Source organism: Pseudorca crassidens, chromosome 7, assembly GCF_039906515.1.
Source record: "Pseudorca crassidens isolate mPseCra1 chromosome 7, mPseCra1.hap1, whole genome shotgun sequence".
Lineage (NCBI taxonomy): Eukaryota > Metazoa > Chordata > Mammalia > Artiodactyla > Delphinidae > Pseudorca > Pseudorca crassidens.
In genome coordinates this window covers 18210527-18234286 of record NC_090302.1, presented here as the reverse complement: position 1 = coordinate 18234286, position 23760 = coordinate 18210527, and the positions used below count along the sequence as shown (strand labels likewise).

Genomic DNA, 23760 nt, shown 5'->3' with positions numbered 1-23760 from the left:
AGATTGATCTCATCAGAAAGCATTGCTGGATTAGTTTCCCATGGAAAGGTCTTCACTGAACAACAGTTAATTGCATGCCTTCAATCTCAGATGATATAAAAAGTGGGCAATTGGACAGTGATTCTCCAACTTCTGGAAAAAACAGAGTTGAAAGCATTGTCCATTATGTGACTTAAGGCCTCTTCTCAAATAAGCCACAGGATACATTTGTCCTGGAATTAAGCAGAAGGGTTTATCACACATTTTATTTTCCATTCAACAAAAAAAGGTGAAACATACCAAAATGAAGAAAACTCCCACCACTGCCCATTTCTGATTTCTCACAAAGCTTCCTTTTCTGCAAGATTATGGAGATATTCTGATTCCAGTTTAAAATATACGAAGATTAAAGGTAGATTGGGGCAGGCACCCGCCAAGCAGTTAAGAATGTGGACTTTGAAGTGAGATAGACTTGGGTTCAAATGTCGTAAAATCCAGCCAACTTTACTGAGCCTCATTTTTTTTTTAATCAGCAAAATGGGAATAAGAAAAGCTACAGATTGTAGTTTTGAGGATTAAATGAAATCATCTATGTAACCACTCAAGATAGTATCTCTCATAATAAATTCTAGGTAATTATTATTAGTGAAGAGAATAAAGGATAGAATTCATAAAATTATATGTTTTTCTACAAATAGAAAAAAAATGCAGTGTCAAGCAGTGATCATCTTCAACTAAAATTCTCAGCTTAAGAAATGCCTTCGGCATCTGAGTTGAATAAAATGAAGCTCTTTGGTGTGCGTGAGCCAAAGGACCAGGGCTGGAGTCTAGAAGTTGCTGTTTCAGCTTCCTGGTCATCAATCTGCAGGAAGACTAGAAGAGAACTCCAGTTCATTCCAGGGCCACCACTCGGGGACACAAAAGTTTCAAAAACTACAGAGGAAAGCATCTGGAGCTCGCCAGCTGCACCTCCAGCCAGAGCGGTCCCTAACCCCCATCTAGCCGTCCCCACCTCAGGCATGACAGTGTGATCATCGGTTCTCTTTTCTTTGTGGCTTTGTAGAACAGGCAATTATTAAGAGATTAATTTTTTTTTTCAGATGGAGCTTGGAGATGCTAAAAAAAATACTCAGGGCTGAAAGTAAAATGTATTTTTCAACATGATTTAAGAAGATAGAAGGATAGGCAGAAAACTGCTGAGCAATTCAGATAAATTAGGTTCAAACCTACCTCCTAGTTTTGTGGAAAGTTAAAACTCAATACAGTGCCTGACACATAGCTGGTGCTCAGTGCAGACGAGTTGTTATTAGTGCTGGCATGATTCTTACAATTGTCAACTCTTGTTCACGTGTTAAATTAGCATAATTAAACTACTGTACGGGAGGAAGTAGAGAAGCTAATGTTTCTTCCAGCACCCACTGACATATGTACTCGTCGCTATGCAATAGGATGCCCATCCCTATCGTCTCATTTAATCTCCCAGATAACCCCATGAAATCTGTGAAAATGAAAAATGAGATTCAAAAGGTTAAGCGATTCTTCTTAGCCCCCAGAGCTAGAGCACAGAGTGCTAGATCCGGATTGGCTGAGCTCTCTCCTGTTTATTTAGTCTCTGTGATTCAGGATTGTTTTTCTTTTCCTCCTGTAAAATGGGATGATTATCGGACTTCCTCTGTCAGCTTGTTCTGAGGATTAGATGGACTCATTCCTATAAAAAGCATTTAAATATTGCTTGGAACATAGTGCATACTCAATAAATGTAAGCTGTTATTAGAATTGTTCTTTAGCAAAGGTAAGATGTGCATCCAGTTTCTTCTCCAAAGCCCACATTCTTTTTAGTGACCATCACATGGGCAGCCAGTGAACTTCAGTATATCTGTCTGGGTGTCCACAGATGCATCATCTGGGGAAGGGGAGGCTGGCAAAATAAAGAAATTATGCATTTACGAAGAGCCTAGTATGTTCATAGCAATGACCATATTGGCATCATAGGAAGAACTGAAGAATCATAGAGAAGCAAAAATATATACATACATACATCTACACATGTATATGGATTTACAAGTCTGTGTCTGTGTGTGTGTGTGTGTGTGTGTGTGTATTTTTTTTTTTTCCTGAACCAGCAGCTATAGTTATGAGCAAAGTGCTGGACTAGGCATTTGGGGAAACACAAATATGAATGCAACAGACTCTGTCCCACACGAAAAGGGAGACAAGCAGATAAATAATGAAGTGTGAGAGTTGGCTTTGGGGATGTGCCCAGAGAAATTCAGAGGAAGTTTTATGAGTGACCAGAGGAGGGAGCCCCCTTCAGGATGGTGGGGGAGGGGTATGGTGATATAACTGGCCCTTGAAGATCCTTACCCTAGATGGGTTCTAATCTTGTAGGAAAAAAAACATAAACAGGACACCAGGAACAAAGAAGGATCCTATCTAATCAAGTTCCAGATTCTACCAGACAGACAATGCTTGCCTCGGAATTCTGAGGTAAGAATAATCCTTCTGCCTTGGAATAAGAAATAGGTGGGGCTCAGGCTATAGATGAAAGCTGACAAAAGCCTCAGGGGCCATGAAATTTAGATCCTTGGAAAGGAAGAAAGGTTGCTCATTTAATGAGCTCCTACAGTGTATCACACAGCACAGCATCCTCAGGACAGCTCCGTGATAAGGTCACTGAGATCAGAGAAATTGAGTGACTTGCTGAAGGCCATAGGAACCCAGGACGGGGTGACTCTGAAATGCATACTTTGAACCGGCCTCACTCATCCAAGCCCTTCTCAAACTTTACGACTCCACTTAGATGTTGCCCTCCAAATTTCCACTGAACCCTTATACCTCCTTGGCAAAATGCCTTGCTTTTAGTTACTACCAAATAAAATGAATATTGAAGGAGTGTATCCTAAGAGTGGAGGAACAGTTCTTTTTGTTCTAAAAAGTAGTTTTTAGAATGAAATTCCCCAGAAACAAGGGGCCTTTTGGGGGGTGGGAGGGAATTGACCAAATATGAGATGATTAGATGGGAATTATTGCCATATTCCAGGAATTAGGGGCTCCATTACATTTCAGATTTGGAAGTGATCTCAGGAATCTTCGACTCCTGGTCTTTCATTTTACATAGGAGTAAACTGAGGTCAAAGAATTCACAGTCAGAATTAGAACGCAAGTCTCCTAACTCTCAGATGATTGCTCTTTGAGCACAAATGATGAAAGGAGACGGGCCAGATCCACGAGACATTAAGGGATGGAGTAAAAGAGGGATGGCAGCGTTTGCTACATTATTTGTTATATATAGATAAATAAGAACGGAATGCATAAGCCAATGATAAGGGTGCGTCATGATCCAAGGGTTACATTTCATCCAGTTCTATTCGCTCAGTTAAAAACAAACACATATATGCATGCGTACATAGATACGTACAGGCATAAAAGTAAGTGTAGCTTCCAAGACAGGTGGCATAGAATAATAAATGTATGTTCCATGAAAAGACCAGTGAACGGCCTTGCCAATTGCTTCCAACACATTTAGGGGCTGAGGTCCAGAAGCTCAAGGAGCTATGAGACTTGGACCTGTCCATCCCTTCCCATCATGCCTGCCACAGGACAGAAATGGTGACGTGGCCTCCCAGAGTTTTGTTTGTCTTTAAGAACCTAAGGAGCACTTGGTCCTTGACAACAACAGTGGAATAAAATGGATTTATATAGCATTTTTATAGTTTACAAAATATACCCCAAAGTGTATTTTAACCTCAAAACACATTTGTGAAACACATATCCCATTTTAAAGGTTAGGAAGTGCAGGGCTAGCTAAGCGACTCACTCCAGATACATGGTGGAGTGAGTGGGACTTAGAACTATAAGTCCCATGTTTTCACTCTTGGTGGGAGAGTTGACAAAGTCCCAAATGTCTAGGAATATTCAAAACTATTGTATAAAATGACTTAGAAGCCCTTGGAAGGAATACAGTTTCCAAATACCTAGTAGCCACAATTGAAGTGAATTAGTAGTCAGGTTCCAACCTCTATTGAGAAAACAGGGGGATTTTGCAGGATATAATATATGTAGTTCAATATAGGTCTTATTATTATTATTGAATGTCAATCTTATGACTTTTATAAGTGACTTGGAGTTGCAGAAAGTGAAAGATTTGCCTAGGCAAATTCCTTATCCACGGCATTATGCACCAAAGATCATCTTCCTTCAGCCAGTCTCTGGAAACATATTTAGGCTCTAATGCCATTTTCATTTTATAACGGGAGAAGCTGATTTCACACATTCTTAGTCTAAGACTATATGGCAAGTTCTTCCCAAACCAAGATCTGAATCTGGGATCTCCCGTCTTCAGAATGGTACCATAATCCCTGCACACCACATTCCGGCTTTTATAGGGGGTGTCTGAGTCATTTGCTCATTCCACAAATCCGCATACTTTCACCAACGCATATTCTCCACCGTTGTTCACTCTCTCTGAAGCATGCAAGAATGACCCCAGCTCTCAGGCAGGGTCTGGAGCAGCCCTGAGGACAGGAACACATACAAGGGAGGAAAGTCGAGTTAATTCTTCCAGCTCACTATCCGCATGCAAACCTCACACAGCATATTTTTATCACTACATTATTTGAACAGACCGGTAACTAATAATTTGTAATCCACCACTGCTAACTCATTTTAACTTATTAAACACTTGGAAGGGAAAAACAAAAACAAAAACAAAAAAAGCAAAAAAAAAAAAAAAAAAAAAAAAAAAGAACTGTTTTGCCATAAGGGGGAGCCTTTGAGTTCTACAAAGAGGGGGAAAAAAAAGAACAAAAATATATTACATATATGTCCCAGTTCAAAACAGATCTACAAAGCAGCCAATGGTTAGATCCTTACCTGTGACTTGAACAATGTCAGAGCACCTGAATTTCTTAGGTCGAAAAAAAAGGCAAAATAATAGTTTTTTTCATTTTTTATATAAAAATAAAATAATTTCTAACAACCAACAGAATATTTTTAAGAGTATTCAGGAGTATTCAGAGACCTAGTTGTGCTGAGTGTACAGCTTCGGGAAGGCAAATGCCTCAGAAAATGCCTTTCCTGGTTGCTTCTGATGATTCAGTGAGGACTTTGGGACAACATTTGGACTAGCTGAAGCCAGAAGCACCCGGGGCTCAGAGAAGAGGGGGACGTTCATCATTGTATAACTTTAAGGGAATTCTGAGAGGGAAAAGGAGAAAGGGAGAAAAGGAGAGGGAAGGCAAGAGAAGGGAAAGAAGAAGAAGGGAAAGAGGGAGAGAGAGAAAGAGACAGCATTACAACAAAATCTGAGAATCAAGTTTCAAGACTCTTTATGTGCTATATAGAAGGATGAGGTTTACCAGCAAAGTGCAAAGGGGATCCTGAGAGAAGAGATAGATTTTTCTCCCGCCAGGAGGAAAAAAAAAAGGGTGGGGGGAGTGAAGGAGGGAAAAAAGCAAGCAAACCAAAACAAAAACAGGAATGTGTGTTTTGAGCAGGAATGAGGAGAGCTGGGAGGACCATAAGGGGGTGTGTACAGAATTTCATTAAATTGTTACTTTAAGATTGTCTTCTTGAAAAAAAAAAAAAAAGAAGAAGGAGGGGGTGGAGAAGCGGAGCGAAGGAGGCAAACGGGAAAGTGGAGGAAGGCTGGGTAGCTCGGCCTCTCCAAACTGATTGATTAGTCATGATCCCCGCAGTTTTAACTGGGACTCATTCAATTGGGAAGGTGGAGCGCTCGGGAGCAGATTAGCATACGCTTGTTTACTCATCTTCTGAGGGATTTTTCCCCCCTCTTTCCTTTCATTTTGTGAAGAAGGAGGGAGGGGAGGGGGGACGGGGGGGAGAAGGGGGCTGTGGCTTGTGTTATAAAGGACGCAAAAAATAAATAAATTAGAGCATCTTTTGGGGGGAGGGAATTCAGCGGATCAGTGTCTTAGAGGAGCTTTTTTTTTTTTAAGAGCGAGAAATCATATAAAATAAAATGAAATAAAACAAGGAGGAAGGCAACCAGCTGTTAGAGGGGGGAAATAAGGCAGATAAAGGAGCGGGGAGAGAAATTAATTGCCAACCAGGAGGAGTTGGGCTGTATTTTTCAAAGGTGGGGGGAGTGGAGCACACACCTTGAGGAGGAAAGCGAGAAAGAAAAGAAAAAAGCAAGTGGACGGGGGGGCTCGCCCAAGAAGGGTGAAGAAGCGAAGAAAGTCGAGGCGCCGAGGCTCCTAAAGCTGGCAGCTCCGGGCGGCGGTGCAGGGGCGAAGGGGGGGCGGGGGGGACCGTCGGACATGCGGCTCTGGAGTTGGGTGCTGCGCCTGGGGCTGCTGAGCGCCGCGCTGGGCTGCGGGCTGGCCGAGCGCCCCCGCCGGGCCCGGAGAGACCCGCGGGCCGGCCGCCCCCCGCGCCCCGCCGCCGGCCCGGCCACCTGCGCCACCCGGGCGGCCCGCGGCCGCCGCGCCTCGCCGCCGCCGCCGCCGCCGCCGCCGCCGGGCGGTGCCTGGGAAGCCGTGCGCGTCCCCCGGCGGCGGCAGCAGCGGGAGACGAGGGGCGCCGCGGAGGAGCCGAGCCCGCCGAGCCGGGCGCTCTATTTCAGCGGGCGAGGCGAGCAGCTGCGCCTGCGGGCCGACCTCGAGCTGCCCCGGGACGCGTTCACGCTGCAAGTGTGGCTGCGAGCGGAGGGGGGCCAGAGCTCTCCGGCGGTGATCACAGGTAGGCGAGGGCGCCCAGGCGGGCGCTGCACCGGCCCTGCGGCCCCAGGGGCGCGCGGGTGCTTGGGCGCTGGTGGCGGGATCGTTGGGGGCTGGCGGGTGTGTCTGTGCGGGAGCCGCTGTGCCGGCGGCGCGGCGGCTCCGGGGCGAGCTGCGAGCCTCACTTTGCCCCATCTGCGGAATGGGCGCACTCGGAAGGCGTCTCCGCCTAGCCCCGCTGGAAGAGCGCAGGGAGCGCTCCCGGCCTCCTGGAGACCCGCAGTTGGTGAGGGCTGGTCTCCGGGGAGCCTCGTGCGCGTGAACCGTGTTTTGGATGGTCAGAGGTACTGTCTCCGTTTGGGATGGAGGAATGACCCAGTTGGGATGCATGTGAAAAGTGGCTAGGGGACCGTTGATTTCTTTGGCTTTTTAATGGAGGTGACCCTCCCCCTTTACTTGGCCCCGTTACCCTGAAAGCCTACAAGGACAAGGTTGTTGTGATCGCCAGGACTTAGAAGTCCTCAAAGTGCCCCCAAAGTTGCTCTGTGGTTGCTGCCTGCCTCTGGGATTCACCCCCTTACCCCAGGCACACACAGACACGCGCACACATACTGCCATCCCATGTCCTTGCTTTCAAAGCCTGTCACTGGGGGCTGGGGTGAGACTTTCCTCAGGCACACCCCGCCAGTCCTCCCCCGACTAGGCTGAGAAACGGGGCGCTTTTCTCATTTGGGACTTTTACGAGCCCGTAATGAATTTGAGTTCTCCCTCCTCACACACACACACACCCATCCGCCCAACACACACACACACCGTTCTACAGCACAGCCCGTAGTGAAACCGGACACTTTGGGAGGGTTGCAAACCTTAGAAATGCACCAACATCCATTTTTCCCCCCTCCTAATGAATCTGTGGCAATGCCTTTAATAAAACTGGGGGGCGGAGGGGGGCGGCGCTGGAGGAGAGAAGGAAAGTTTTGCCTCTTCTGGCTGGGAGATTCCCTTCCTGCACAAACAGTCTTGCCGTGTCCTAGGACGTCTCAAAGTGAGAGTAGGGGTTCCCCTTTCGCTGCAGCCAGGAAACGTGTGGAGGCGTTTTGCGATCCCACCCCCTTACACACACTTTCTTAGAAGGGAAAGCTCTGAGTTCTTCCGGCAGTCCGCTTCTTTCTATTTTGGCGTGGACTTTCTCAACCGTTGCGCTAACGCTGTCCTATTTACATCAAGTCCATTTAGGGGACCCGAACTCTGCTGCTATACCAAGAATATGCCCCCAAAGCTCCCACTCTCCCGCTGCCAAGCCGAGAGCTAGAAAGTGACTTTCCCCCATACCTGACGTCATCACATGCTTCTTTTTTTCTTTTCTTTCTTTTTTTTTTTTTTACCCGCCCCCCCCCCCACCCCAGGAAGGAGAGGGAAACTGAGCTTATTCACTTTTAGCCCTCAAGCCCTACCTAGTCAGCCAGAGGGGGTTATAATGTAGAGTAGAGGGGAGATGTTATTCATAATAATAATGATGATGATTATAATTCAGGGCTGTGGTATGTTTACTTCTCTTTCGGAACATAGGAAAAACACAGAGCCTGCAGATTGGAGGGTTTTTTTTTTTTTTTAAATAAGTAGATCTGATTTTTCCTAGTCTTTACCTGCCACACCAGTGATTTGGAAGGCTTCTCCTCCAGAGGGGAGAGCGCAGGGTTATATAGGTATCATCAATGAAAAGGTAGTAAATGCATTTTTTCAAAAAAAAAAATATAGCACCTGGGATTCCACAGGAGCCTGCTTTATAAATGTCTGTAATTCAGACAAGGAGCCTCTCTTCACACACGCTCTTTTGAGGACTCATTCGCTGTCTCACACAAAGATAGTGCAGTAAAATCCTTTAATTGGATGGGGGACGTTAGGTTATTATTGCTTGTATAAAATGCCTGGGCCATTTTATGTGTGGAAGTAACATTCCTCTCAAAACGAGGAAAAAAAAAAAAAAAAGTCACTGCTGCCGTGTAGCACCAGAAAGCTCAGAGCTTTTCTCCTGAGGATTCTGGTGGATTTTTTTTTTCCCTCCCCTAGTTGAGTCTGAGCCAGATTTGCGGTGTGTAAACACCTGGCCTTGAGCCAGAAAAGACTCATTCTGCGTATCCTCCACACGGTACAGACTGTTGGACTAAAAAGAACCTGCTTCTCCTTGAATTAAAAAGCAAACAAACAGAGGTTCTTTGCAGAAGCACTTTTTCAGCTCCTTCCTTCGTGTAAGTTCAGGCTGGGAGAGGCCGGGCCGAGGTGGGCAGTTTGGATGCCGGTGCCAAACCGTGTCCTCCCGCTGCGACCTCGGGTGCCCAGTTTGCTGCCTGACCTCTGCTGGCTCTCTCTGGCTGGGCGTCACCACTTTCGTAGGAATCCCTGGTCACCTATCTTGAGAGAGCAGGCATCTCTCAGCAGGGACCGCGCTGCTATTTCAGGCAGAGGGCTGCTGCCTTGCTGTCAGGCCAGGCTGCCTTACATCACTCTTTGCTGCAGGATTCAATTGGGTTTCGTAAAGGTCTAATTTTATGGTGCTGTTAACCGGGTTTGTCGTCTGGCAGAGGCAGGCCTTGCCGCTCCTGGTAGGCGGGCTATGCTCCCAGATCCGCCTGGGATGCTATTTCTGCCCCGGTTCAAACTTCACTGACACCAGTTCAGACAGGCGCTCGGAGAGGCAGAGGGAAGCAGTGAAGGAGCAGTTTGCTTCTGAAGCTCAGAAAACATGCCTTTTATTTTTTCCAAAAGGGAAGGAGAGAAATATATATAAATACATATATATATATATTAACAAATAAAACTGGGAAGGCTTATGCATGCAAAAACAAAGCTAAAGTGAGGAAGTGCCTGTGTGCGGGAGTCTGAGGGTTGAAGAGCCCACCAGCGATGGATGCTCTGAGCGTTGGAGAGTCCTTTAAGGCTATTGTGAAGAGGGTCCTTGGAGGTTACCCAGGCTTCTCTCTTTGGCCGAACAGGGAGACAGAGACGCGGAGAGGGGAAGGATGTGTGCTGGATGACACAGCTCCCCAATGCCAGGAGCCAGGATTTGATCCTGGGTATCCCCACTTCCAGACCGTACCCGCTACACTGCTGAGAGAATGTGTCTGAGAAACCCCGTCACCTCCGACCCCTCACAGACCCACCACCCAGCACAGCCCTCAGCCTCGGTGCTCGGCAGTTTGGGCTCCCTTTCAAGTCTGGGGGCGGGGGGGGGGGCCTTCCCGACACATCCCTTCGCCTTTTACCAGGCAGGATCCAAACCCTTGCCCCTCATCCCCAGCTGCCCTCCCCCACCGTACCCCTCCAGTTTGACAGAAAGAGAAAAGAGGAAGAAAAAGAAAACAATAGAGTCAATTTGCTGCTCCATGGAGCGGAGGCCCCTGAGTAGCAGTTAATCTTGTTAAAGTGTCTCCTGACCTGTTAGATAAGTGAAATGTGGACCCCACAAGCGCTGCCCTCCTCCCACCCCCACCCCTCAGTGATCCAGAGTCCCTGCTCAGAAGGAGAAAGGGATTTACCTGAATCCCCTCCAGCACCTCCGCTTTCCGTGCTTTTCTCTTTTGTTCTAAATGTTGGACTGTTGAGTTCAGCGACTACTCAGAAGAGACTTTTTATTTCCTCCCTTCTGCAGCCCCTACTTCCCGCAACCCAACCAACCCCCCAAAAAGAGTGCCTGCATTTCCCCAACTTCAGAACTGTAACCCCAGGGAAGGCTAGATTTCAAGAAGTTCATGTATTAACATGGTTCTCCCCACAACATTCATAGTGGCACCTGGGGTCTAGGATATTGCCATGGGGTGAGAAGCCAGTTTTAGTAGCTGGGTCACCTCTGCGTGAATCTTCCTCTGCCCCTAACTGGTTTTGTGACCTTGGGAAAGTTAACTGATTCCTCTGGGCGTCAGCTTCTTCACGTGCAAAGTGAGGGTAGCACGAGGACCTGACGCATTACATGAGCTCATACGTAGAAAGTGCTTAGAACTGGACTTAGTGGATAGTAAGTACTCAATAAACTGTGATCTTGTTATTGGACATGATTTTCCAATGACCTCAGCCTTGGCTGTATGGACTGAGGACACTTAAAGGCAGGAAGGAAAGCAACTCTTCCTGGGTGCCTCCGAGGTGCCGGGTACTGCGCTTGCCTTGTGTCTGCGAGTTTCATCCTCACAACCGCCCTGGAAGGTGGACGTTGTTACCTCTGTTTTCCAAGTGAGGAAACAAAGTCTCGGAAAGTTGAAGCGACTTAGTCCAAAGTCCCACGGGCTCTTGCAGTGGACAGAGCCCAGATATGAACTCGAGTCTTAAGTGCCTGTTTCTTCTTCAGCAGTCTTTTTGGAGAGAGAAGGAATGACCCCCATTCCCTTCTTTAGACCTGCTGCAGAATGTCGCCACTCTTTCCTGCATCTCTTTGTGCTGACCATACGCCTACAGATTAAAGGGGATAAAACATGAATCCAAGTCTCACGTGGAGCTCTGGGTTTGACCTAGCAGATCTGTGTTTCTTTTCACGTCAAATTATCAGGCAGACTGGGCTTGGAATTTCTGTTGCCAATGACTTGCTGTGTGATTTGAGTCACGTCACTTTATGTCTCTAGCCCTTGCTTTCCTCCTCTGTAAAATGGGCATAATGATATCAGGACACTGAAGTGGAAAAAACAGGCAGAAAGTACCTGGCACAGAGCCGCTCATATTAGGGATTCAGTCAGTGGTAGTTGGATCCAGTAAGTAACCACCTTCCCTTTCCCAGTTTGCCAGCTTGGCCTTCAGAAAGTAGGACCTGTTTGTGCACTGTTAGGGCTTTCCCTCTTAAGTTGCTGGGGAGTCTATCTAGAGTAGACAGTGTATCTTGGGGAACAGTTGGACCCCTTCAAATCCCTTCCTTGAACTTTGATTTCCTCTTCTTTGACCTACTTGGATGACCCCTTGGTGATAAGAGCCAGAGGAGGTCCAAAACCACTGGACCAATGAATAGGAAAACCAGTTAGCACCCAGAGGGAGAATGCACCCTGAGGAACAGAAGCCAGACAGTGGTCACAGTGGGGTCCAGGTCACAGCTGTGTTGTCACATGCCTCTTGCTCCTTCCCCAGATGCCCTCCTACTTCACGCTCCCCCGGTCAGCCATTCACGTGGACAGATGGGGTAATGGAGGCTGCATTGCCCTCGTCCCTCTACACAGAGGAAGGCAAACTTGAAGCTCAGAGGTGCGGGGCTCAGGGACACGGGATTTGCGTGGTCAGCTGGGAATGGACTGAATCAGGCAGATCATGGTACAACAGGGAAACTGAGGACCCGTGTCACGAAGGGGCTGAGCACTAAACTGTGTTCACAAACTGCCCCTCTCAAGGTAGCCTGGGAGATCGTTCCGTCCAGTAGCTCCCATCCCTCAGAGCCCTGAGAACCATCAGCTTTTTAAACATCCTGTGCCCAGGCTGCATCCCGGGGATTCTGATGTCGTGGGTCTGGGGTTGGCCTGGGCACTGGTGTTTTTCAAAGCCTTCTCAGGTAATGTGGAAGGGCCACCAGTGGGGAGAATCGCTGATCCAGTCTGCGGTCTCCCTGCTCTGCAGGTGGAGAAACTGAGGCGCGAGGGGGGAGTGGCATTTCCTGCTTATCCAGCTGGTTGGCGGCAGAGCTTTGAGAGAACTTTAGCTGTCCCAATTCCGAGTGGCCAGACACCAGAAAGGACCTTTATTCCATTCCCAATTCCCCTGCTGGCCCTAAATGCCTAGGAGCAGGGGGCAGGGGGTGGGGGGTGGCACTGACATTCCATTTTTCCAAAGCTGGTCCTATATGTGAAGCTACACCCTCTCCTTCTGGTGCCTCCTTTAAAGTGCAGACAGTCCTAGAAGGGGGTAACGCGTGGAGTTCCATGCATCTCATTTCCAATGGATGTCTCACCGTGCTTGAGAAGGGAGTTCTCTTCTGAGCAGGAATAAGGAGTGTAAAGGAAGGAGGGAAGCCCAGCCGTGAGGCATTCCCCACTTTGCCCTGGGCCAGTCCTTTGGAAGGCAGGCAACTGTTCCTATTATTTCAAACCCCCTCGCCTTGAGATCACTGTGAAACCAGCACTGGCCGCAAGGTGTCTTAGATGAGGATGCGAGATGATCCCCAAGGACCCCAGGTAGGAGGACCCCCTATACAAGCGGCTTGTTCCTCGTCTACCTATCGCCCAGGACCTAGGAACCTGGCGGGTGCCTGCTTCTCCCCTCACCTGCTGCCCTTTCTCTGGAATTTATTTCCTTTGCCTCAGTGTCTCTTATCTTTTTTCTTGCTGCACTGAGGACTCTCCTTCATGCCTTGATGCATTTACTGGAAATGCTCAACTCAGAGCTGACTTGTGGGTCTTGGCCCCTTGGCTCCTTTGAAAACCTGGAACTGGGACCTAGGAGCTCTGGGCTCAAGTCCTGGCTTGGTCTCCTGTGAGCTGTGTGACCTGGGGACTCTGGGGAGAGAGTTTCAGGTGTGGTTACATTCAACATCCGTATCTTGCGGGTTGTCAGGGGAACCAGGTGAGACGATGACAGGAAAGGCTCTAAGCCAAGATCAGAGCCCAGTCCATAGGTCGACAGTGGTTGGAGGATCCAGAAAGTGAGAGGTGTGAGGGGTTTGTACAATCAAGGTCATTCCTGGAAAGGCACCTTTATTATCATTATTCACACGGCAAATGATAAACAGTGATCGAATTAGCATGACCTCACTGGAGTCCTTTGATGTTGGAACTTAACAGGTCTGCCTTACTTGCTGTGTGACCTTGACAACTTAACTGCTCCTCTCTGTGCCTCAGTGTTCTCAGGGTGCACACTGAGGGGTAGCAGTGGAATAGGGGCTTTCAAACTGTGCCCCACAATCTTAGGAATGCCCTGGGGAGAGGCTGAAGGGGCGTACTCTGTCTCCCCGCATCTTCCCTTCACCTACTCTGCCTAAACCGTGTGCTTCTTCCAGATTTCTTTTGAAGGAATGTGCAAGTTTCTCAGTGATAGAGTTTGAATGGACATGGACTACATTGTTAACTTTGTTAGGCATCATAACAGTATTGTGTTATATATTTTTAAAGATCCTAATCTGTTAGAAATGTGTACTGATGTATTTATGGGTAAAATGACGTTATGTCTATTTTGTTTGTTTAAAGTGTTCCAGAAAAAAAAATAGGATGTTGGGAGGAAGAGTGGTAGATGAAGGAAGATTGGAAGACTGATGATTGTTGAAACCAGGTGACAGAAACGACAGGCGTCAATACTTTTTTGTCTGTCCCTCTGTGTGTGCTTGAAGAATTCCATCATAAAAAGTTTAAAAGAGTTTGAGAGCCACAGGAGGAGCTGAAGTCTTAGATCCCTGCGTGTTCTGTGAGCTGATAGGTTTTCCAAATGCATTTCTGCAACTTGGAACGGGTTAGGGACTCTCCCAAGGTCACACAGAGAATAACTGAAAGTCAGTGTGCAGTCCAGGCGTCTGACACTAGGAGCTCCCTCTGCCCTTCTGTCTGCACAACTGCAAACTCAGGTGACTGACCATCCTGGGAGAGCTTGAGGGGAAGGAAAGGAAGGACGGGAGTCTTAGGAGGGGCATGTAGGAGGAGCAAGTGGAGCGTTGCAGCGCAATAAGAAGTTTTTGAGTGAGGGCATTCCTTGCTGCGTGTGAACCCTTCCACACACTGTGAAGCATTTCACATCCTTGGTTTTGTGCATAAGAATCGCCTAGGATCTCCTAATCATTGTGACAATCCAAAACACACTGTGACCATTGACACGCACAGGCACACACATACACACACTCACATTTCCACATACCCCTATTTCTCATTTTTCTGGCTCCTTATTTCTTTGCATCTCCCATTGCCCTGGAAGCCTTCTAGAACCTTGTAAAGCCTGGTGGGGGCATGGGGGATGGTGAGCTGCAGTTGACTGATCTCAGAAAGAATTGACACGCTCAGGCAACAGGGGAAAGGAGCATATGTTTACTGAGGAAGTATTTTGTAGTGATTGATGGTAGAACTCAAGAGTCAGAGTGCCTGCGTTTGATTTCCTGATTCTCCCACCTGCCAGTTGTATGACCCTGGGCAAGTTACTTAATATCGCCAAGCTTCACTTTTGCCCCTCTGTAAAATGCGGATGATACTGGCACCTACTTCATAGGGTTATTTTGAAGATTAACTGGGCCTCCATGTGGAAACCGCTTAGTAATGGAATCTAGACGATGGGTAAGCACCCAGTAAACGTTAACTCATATTGGTTTTATGTGTCCGGCCTCGCTACACATTATTTTCTAATTCTCTCAATAACTCTGTAAATTAGACATGTTTATCTCCTTTAGCAGAGCCAGGAATTGCCTTTCCCTCCCTCACCACTCAGGAAAGTCTTACTCCTATTATCTTAACGTAAAACAAAAACTAAAATGAAAGGCAAACAGAATAAACATTGCATTGTTTCCTATTACAAAAGCAATGTGTGTTCACTGTAGAGAATCTAAGAAATACAGATTAGAAACAAAGGACAAAGTAAAATTTGTCCATCCCTGCCCAGGCATTCAACAAGTATTTGGTGAGTTTCTGCTACGTGCCAGGTACAGTTTTAGGTCCTCAGTACAGAGCAAGGAACAGAAGAAAATATCTCTGACCTCAGGGAGTTTATATTCTGGAGTGGGGGGTTGAGGAGGAGACAAGATACATGAGTAAGCGACTAGATCGCGTCATGTCAGGTGAATGTTTATGAAGAAAAATAAAGTAGGAAAGGGAGTTGTGTGGGGCTGGGTTGTAGGATGAGGAAAATTTAAATAGGGTGGTCAGGGGCTTCCCTGGTGGCACAGTGGTCGAGAGTCCACCTGCCGATGCAGGGGATACGGGTTTGTGCCCCGGTCCGGGAAGATCCCACATGCCGCGGAGCAGCTGGGCCCGTGAGCCATGGCCGCTGAGACTGTGTGTCCGGAGCCTGTGCTCCACAACGGGAGAGGCCACGACAGTGAGAGGCCCGCGTACCACAAAATAAATAAATAAATACATAAATAAATAGGGTGGTCAGGGAGGCAGCGATGAGCAGTGGCATTGCAGCAGAGGCCTCGGCGCAGACCCGGGGCTGGCTGGAGGAGGACTCGGGGCGCCAAGGAGGAGCAGTGTGGGGGTGGGGGGTGTCAGGCCCAGGCCAGTTTAGTCCGTAGCTTGCTGTGTGACTTTGTGCAACTTATTTTCCTTCTTGGGCCAATTTTCCTCATCTGAACAGTGGGAGTAAGGAGGAGTTTATGTGTCTTTGTCCTTGAGACGCATCTAGCAGAGCTTCCCTGAGTCTCTATAATCCCCATCAGGACTGTCCTAAGACAGATGCTCAATGTTCGCAGTAGCTCCGGCGCTCTTCCTTTCTGAGTGCAGCTTCTTCCGCTCGGTGGTGCCTGTGCCCCTCAGGGACCAAGTGCCCACACACTTCCTGCTTCCTCTCCCCCAGCTACACTCATTCTTGAAAAAGGACATGGTATCCCGTCTTACTAAGGTATCATGGACTGATACCAACCTAGAAGGTTGCTCTTCCATGGGCATATATCCTTTCATGTCTCCTCAGAAAGCTTCCTATCCAAAAGCAAAGTACCAATGGGTAGAATTTCAGTCAAAGAGTGACTGAAGACATTATGTAGGGAATATTGGTACTTCCCAAGAGCTGGAAGCCATCTCGGTTAGTAATATTGCTCCTAAGAGCTGCCATACATGTTTTTTAAACACTCACTGAGTGACCTTCCCAGTGATCACATCCTGGCTGACGGTTAGCGTACTCAAATTTCATCATTTCCTACTCTATTGAAGCCGTTCCAGGCAAGTTCCTGGACACTGGTGTAAGCCACTGGCCTTTTAGTCATGCTTATCATTTTAATCACATCACTTCATGATTAAAATACTAAAACTCTGAGTCTGTAGCCATCCGTTTGCCTATTTTACTTCTGGGAATCCCTAGCACTGTCATCCCCTGATTTTTCTTCCAACAAGAGAAAGAAAATGTTTTCCAGTATCATTTGTCACAAACCCAGGGTCCATAGAACCTGCAAGAGTAGGAGAGGCGACCCTGTTTCAGTTTTGCAGAACCTGAGAAGGTCCCAGGTTCTAGTCCATTTGAAGGGAACAGAGACAGAAACTCTAGGAGGTGGGGGGGGGGGTGGTCACAGCTTGGGATATGAGTATCTGGGTAGGGGGAGCACATGACTAATTGCAGATCCCTGATCTAATCTTTTGCCTTCAAGAAACTGGTGGTCTAACCTGTACCTATCACCTTTGTAATCAAGAACCTCTCCCTATATCTGTCCCACATCCGTCTCTTCTTAAGTCTTTTTGCTCTATAAACATGAAATGTGGCTGAGCAGAATATAACCAGATGTGTTTGTAAAGAGGGGGTTATTTCCCCCCATGGGATTGGAGATCTTTCAGCTACAAAGGCTGATAAGAGTACAGAGAAAGGTATGATAACAGGCCAATCAGGAACAAGGTGGCCTTGCCCTAAGAGATGCAGAGTACACAGAAAACGTAAAAAGGGAATATATACTCTACTCTGTTTGGTGAAGAAACATTCATGTAAGTCCAAAGAACCAAGGTGTGTGAGAGTCAGAATCTAAACCATTTATTTCAAAGATGAGAAACCAGGGGGTGGTGAAGAAGTGACTTGTCCACACCAGTGACCTTGCTGGGTAAGATCCTCTGTCTTCTGAGTCTTTGGGCAAGGTCTGCTTCTCTCCTGACTTGGCCTCTTTTTCCGTGGAATAAGTACCATCTCTCTGATCATCATTTATCTCCAGACTCTGCTGGACTTCGGACTTATAGATCCAGCTGTCTACTGGAAATGTCAGCCTGCACTTCAGACTCAGCATATCCGAAATGGAATTGTCTTTCCTCCAGAATTACTTCCATCCTCATCTCGTGTCATCTGCTCTAGATATATCTCCCACCATGTTTATTCAGTCATCAATTCCTGTCTATCCTGTCTTCTTATCTTTATAGCCAACCTTGCCCCTTCTTAGCTTAGGCCCTCTTCATCTCTTGCTTTGACTATTTCCTTAGTATTGTAAATGCCCACTTCTCTGAGCCTCAACTCCTACACATCCTTCAACTTCCCACAGTCAAATCTTTCTAAAATGCAAATCTGACTCTACTGCCTGCAGCTATAGGCCTTTCAGTAGCGCTGGAATTATCTACAGTTCCACCAGATAGATGCCTTAGGCTTTTTTCCCATCATTTTCATTATATAACATACCTCCTAAATCCCCAGGCACCATTTTGCAGGACACTTAAGCCTCGTAGGATTCTGCTCAATGTTCCCCTCTTGTGGGAAGCCCTTTCTGACTCTTCCCCAAGTATAACTGGTTCCCCCCCGTCCCTTATCCCTGTATCTCTACTATACCTTCTGCACACATTTATCGAAACACCTGGAATTCTTTATCACATTTCATTCTCTGCATATTTGGGGTCCTCTCCACTTCACTGCCTAGCCAAGTGCCTGGCTTATATAGGAACTATAGGTATTTTTGTTTAATGAATGCATGACTGGATGAGAGAACCAGCTAAATTTCTGATGATTCTGGGAGAAAGAGCTTGGGCATGTTGCATTACGTAACCCAAAGCACATGACCTGGCCCGTGCGTCACACTCAAAAACGTTACACAGTGGTTAATTCCATTTCCCCTTGAGCAGAGCAGTCAGAAGGGAAAAGATATCCGGCCTTCCAGACGGGGGGGGGGGGGGGGGGGGGGGGGGTGGGCAGTGTATTTAAATGCCTCCTCAACTCACGTTTTGGCCTTTCTAATCCAAGCCACGTTTTAGCCTGGGTCTTGCCCTCTCAGCCCTTCGCCTGTTTGCAAAGCATTTGTTTTGTGTGTGAACTGCAGCACATAATCCCAAGCTTTGCTCTCCTCTCAGATTTCACCCCTCTCCCCTTATCAGGTGCTTCTCAGGGCTCAAGTGTCCTAGCAGTCATATCTGTTGCCTGCGTTTTCGTCCATTTCCCTCCTTTCTGATCAGCGGGCCTTCTTCCCCTCTGCTTCCCTTGATCTTGTGAGACCTTGTGGTGACCTCGGGATCTGGAATCCTCCATCCGCTGTTTATGTACCCTTGGGGGGAGAGCACGCATTCTCAGCAGTAATAAGAGTAATAAAGGCAGCTAGCTTACAATGAGCACTTACTATGTTCTGGCACTGTGCTGAGTGCTACACTTTGGACCCGTTGAATTAGGTTTAGAAAGTGACATGACTTGCTGTAGGCCTCACAGCTTAAGGATGGTGGAGCTGGGGTTCAAGAAAAGGCCAGTTTAATTTTATCTCTATCCACAGGGCCTAGTACATTGCTTAGAATACAGTAGCTGTTCAGTTAATGTTCCATCAGAGGATGAATATAGGAGTGAATGATGAATGGATAGGTGGATGGTTGGGTGGATGGGTGATGGTACCCCCAGTGGCTAATGCAAACATCTAGAGATTGTAGAACAAAAAGGGAAGGAATGGAGGGAGAGAGACATGGAAGAAAAATTGGAATGAACATTATAAGACTTTAAAGAGATTGGCCAAGAAATCTCTTTGTTGTGCAGAATATATTTTATTTGCCAGTGACTTTCGAGCAAACAGACCCTTTATGTCCACCAGAGCATTTCCCAGTCTACCAGGAGATAATACACTTTCAAAGATTCTCTCTGCCAGAAACATTTCTGGATTCCTCTTTCGGGAATCAAAGCCTGGGGCATATTCCCCCAAATATTCTCAAAGGAAATACACTGTCACCCTTTGAGGATGGACCTGATCCATTCGGAACCAGTGTGGGACCTGTGCAGGTTATCGTGCTGCATGAACTATGGGGTTCTGAGCAGAAGAATGACTCTGGAGTTAACAAGGCTGATTCGTGATGCGCTCTCACTGGAGCCGATTAGGCCTCTGTAGAGCCAGTGGTAAGCTCTCAGGATGACCCCTTTACAGAACAGCCCCACTGGGCTGATTACAGCTGATCTGCTAGAAACCAATATGGTATCGTGTTCATCCCTTTCCCAAGACATTAGTTTGCTTTTTAAAATCTGCTCAGTTTATAGATGGAGAAACTGAGATCCAGGCAAGTTAACTTGTTAAGTTAAGCTCAGTTGAGTTGAGTACGGTGAAGCAGCAAACTGGTAGCAAAATTGAACGTAGAATTCCGATCTCTTGACTCCCAAATCAGTGCTTTTTCCACTGGACCAGTTTGTTTTCCTCTACAGTGTTGGATTATGGTTACCTCTGTGGGTTCACAGCAGTGCGCTTATTAGAAAATGTCGTACAGCTGTTTATTAACTTTTCTTAAGTATTTCTTATGTGACAAACCTCTGTCCTAGGCATTCTGTGAAGTTCAGTAGTAAACGGCAGTTTATTTAGAGAGGTAAACCTCCCTCCCTCCCTCCCTTCCTCCCTCCCTTCCTTCCTTCCTTCCTTCCTTCCTTCCTTGCACCCACCCATGTATCCATCCATCCATCCATCTATCCATCTATTTGATAGATAATTATTGAGCAATCTTTATGTCTTTGTGTATTACACATCAAGCAAGGAAATGGGGATTAAAAAGGAGAACAGGGCACGGTTCCATCCCTTGAGGAACTCCCAGTCCTAGTGGCAGAAGCAGACTGGTAAACAGATACATGACATGGTAACCGCTATAACTAAGCAATTAATAGAGCCCTGGAAGAGCACAGAGGCAGAAAAACTGTGTTGTTGCACACCCGTGTTCATTATGGGGGCTATAATGTGCTCTGAGATTTCAGAGGCATAAGAGATCCCTTCCACCTGGAACGGTGGGGGAATTGTTCACAAACAATGAACATGTTCACGTACGTGTACTGTGTGCCTTGCCCTGCACGTGGATATACCATGCATGCCATTTTAAATGTAGAGACACAAATCAAAGTAGAACAATAAACACTTTTTGATTCATGTCTCAGCTGAGGACCTTGACTTAGAGTAGCTTTTAGGAGTATGACACTAGGAAATGATTGGACAATTCAGTGTCACCACCCACATCAAATCCAACAACCCCTTATTGCATTTATCACTCTGTTGTGGTGCTTTCATACATGTCTGTCTTTCTCCAGTTGTCTCCAAGCTCCTTAGGAGCAGAGACCATTTCTGTCTTCATCCCTGCTTTTCCTACCTGTCGCACAGTACCAGCCATGCCAGTGGTGCTTGGTAAACTTTGTTAAATGAATTGGAGATGGCTCCAAGTAAGGGAGAAAAGAGTGTGATTGAAAGTGGGTGCTGTGAAGGACAGGTGCTTTGAGGAATGATATGAGCCTTAGGAAGGACCAAGCAATGTGGGCAAATAGGTTATGAATGATATTAGCCGTTCCATATGGCTCTGGTTTCTCTGAGCTGACCTGTTACCTGTATATATTCTTCCCACCTTTCCCTATTCCTGAGCCTCCCTTCTTCCTGCTGAGCCAGCCAGTGTACCATTCTGTTGGTTTTAAGTCCTTTTCCCCATGGTTTCCTCTCAGCTTCTCCAATCCCATCCCTTGGAGAGAGCTGCTAAAGAACCAGGTGCAATTGTGTGGGATGTGCCCGTGCTGTTCCTGCATCCCTCACCTGTGCCTTGGAGACCTCCCAGAGGATATGAACGCAGAGTGATGGCGAGAATCACGTCTGCCATGCTCAGTGCCCCTTCCCGGGGCCTGGCACATTGCTGGGGTTCAGCAGATATTTGAGTGAACTTCTGGATGAATAGATGCTGTAAATTTGCAATGCATCTGGTCCTGTCTGCTCAGTTCACAGATGGAGAGAATCTGATTTCCAGAGGAGGCAAGGAAATGATCCCAAGTTCCATTCCAGATTCCGGACAGAGACCATTCCTTCTGTCCTGCCATATTGTCCTGGAATTTGGGCCCAGCTCTCTTGAACTTGGTCACAAAGATTTCAGATCATTGAATCCTATAGTTGGATAGGGCCCAAAATACCCTTTTTACAGCTGGGAAGTCTAAAGTCCAAAGAGTGGAAGAGATTAGACCACCCCAAGGCTTCCAAAAAAAATTTTTTTAAAACTCTATGTGTCTCCATAGAGTCGACAGATATGTCGTATGTGCCCAATACTCTTCGAGTTGCAGCACTGAGCAAGACAGAGCAGGTCCCTGCCCTCATGGACTTTCTGTTCTTGCGAGGAGAGAAAGCCAGTAAACAGGAAAACAATTGTAAGGGCTTGTGTATTAATAGTGACAATAGTGATAATAGTGACAAGTGACAAGAAGTGGGTGCTGTGGAGAATGACTGGAGTTGAAGAACATCGCTGTAGGTGACCAAGCTGAAGCTTGAACGACAGATGGGGAGGAACAAGCCACATGAAAAGACAAGTGAAGAGAGTTCCAGAGTTCCAGAGAGAGAGAGAGAGACAGAGCACGCCGGAAGAGCTAACACACAGACCATGAGGCAGGACAAGCTCAGGATGTTGAAGGAGCAGATATTCAAGCCATTGGGAGTCATGTGTGTCTGGAGCTAAAGGCAGCCCAGGTCATAGAACGTGGATTATAATCTAGATGAACTAGGTAGTTATCAGAGTTTCAAACAAGGAAGTTACAGGATCTGGTGTGTGTTTTCCAAAGTTCCCTCTGACCTCTATGTGGAAAATGAATGGCATGAGACCAAGAGTAGAATCTCAATTATACCGCTATTGTGGTGTGGATTGATTGTTGATATTATTACTTTAGTTATGACTTAGTGTTTTGATTGATATCATTACCATTTCCTTACTAGTATCATTACCAAGTACAATACCTGAATAGCACTAATACTTGAGATCAATAGAGGAGGTGGGGGGGTTCCTTGCACTTTGTTCCAGGAGGACTTGAAGAGATTTGTGAACCCAAGACATTTTCTGTAAAAATTTGAGGCTCTGCACAGTTTTCTGGGGAGAGGGTCGAAAGTTTTCATCACTTTCTAAAAGGGGGCTATGGCCCCCAAATGATGACTTAAATGCCTAAAAGAAGGGGGCATATGAGGTCATTTCCTGAAGCCTGGTCCCAGCTCTAAAATCTGAACATTCTAGGAGATCTGTGAAAATGAGAATGTTGATGTGGAGTTGTCATATCAGACTGAGGAATTGCACTTTCCTTCATCCGTACCCTTGCTGGAGTAAATAGAATTGGGGACTTTTTTTCCCTCTGAGGAGTAGTTTATTCCTTAGAAATATAATCTACAACTTTGTTTATTCAAACTCTGGTCTCTGAGTTTTAAACCAGGCAAGTTCGCTTCAAATGTGGCCTTAGGTGGTCCTGATCATAATTATTCCCTGTGGATTTTACCCATGAATCTGTGAATCCAAACATCCATCTACTCGTCCATCCATCCAAACGTCATCCACCCATCCACCCACCTACCCTTCTTCCCTCCCTCGCTTCCTTCCTTTTCCCTTCGTCCTTCTCTCCCTTCCTCCTTCCCTCCCTCCCTCCCTCTTGACCTCCTCCATACTTAGATCTCTCCATCAACCCATGCCCTCACCAATCTATCCTCCACCCATGTGACCTTCTATTACCAGGCTCTATGCTAGGGCTAGGGCAAGAGTTCGGAGACTCCAATTCTTATTCTTCTGCCACTGTGAGTCCTTGAAAAAAAATCTCCTGAGAAACCTCCGTTGCACCCTTCACTTCTACATTTTGAAAACCTCACTTCAGAAGCTGAAAACTGCTTTGAGAAAAATTAGCTATGCCTGCTTAGTTACATAATTATAAGTATTTCCAGTAGTGCTCCGAGTCTGGGTCTAGACTCCTGGAGGCTTCTTTATCAAAACTAATATTTTAGATCAATAACAGATTCTACCCTTGGGTCAGCAGGTAGTGGGAAACCAATAGAGAATGCGCCGTAGAGGCAGGGCTCCTTGGGAAAGGACAGGCTTTATAAAGGGAGCAGAAAAGGGAGCCAGCCGTCACCTAGCTCCTGGGACTCTCTTTGCCCACAAGCCCCAAAGCCCTGGTAGAGTGATTCTGAGCCTTCATGATCCGCGTGTGCCCCTGGATGCATGATGTAGCAGGAAGCCCTCGTGGCATGGGGTTGTTTCAGTTTCCGAAGCATTCGACATGTACCTATCATATTCCCACTCGCCTTGTAAAACAAGCATTTTCATTTAATACA

At 46.8% G+C, this 23760-nt stretch overlaps 1 protein-coding gene across 1 annotated transcript in view; it reads left to right on the top strand.

The window, feature by feature from the left end:
- The first annotated feature begins 5047 nt into the window (after positions 1–5047).
- Positions 5048–23760, top strand: part of PAPPA (pappalysin 1) — a 254987-nt gene continuing 236274 nt past the window's right edge. Inside the window, exon 1 of the mRNA XM_067743528.1 lies at positions 5048–6681. Coding sequence (XP_067599629.1) covers positions 6261–6681 — 421 coding nt within the window. The 5' untranslated portion in view covers positions 5048–6260. The remainder of the gene's footprint in view (positions 6682–23760) is intronic.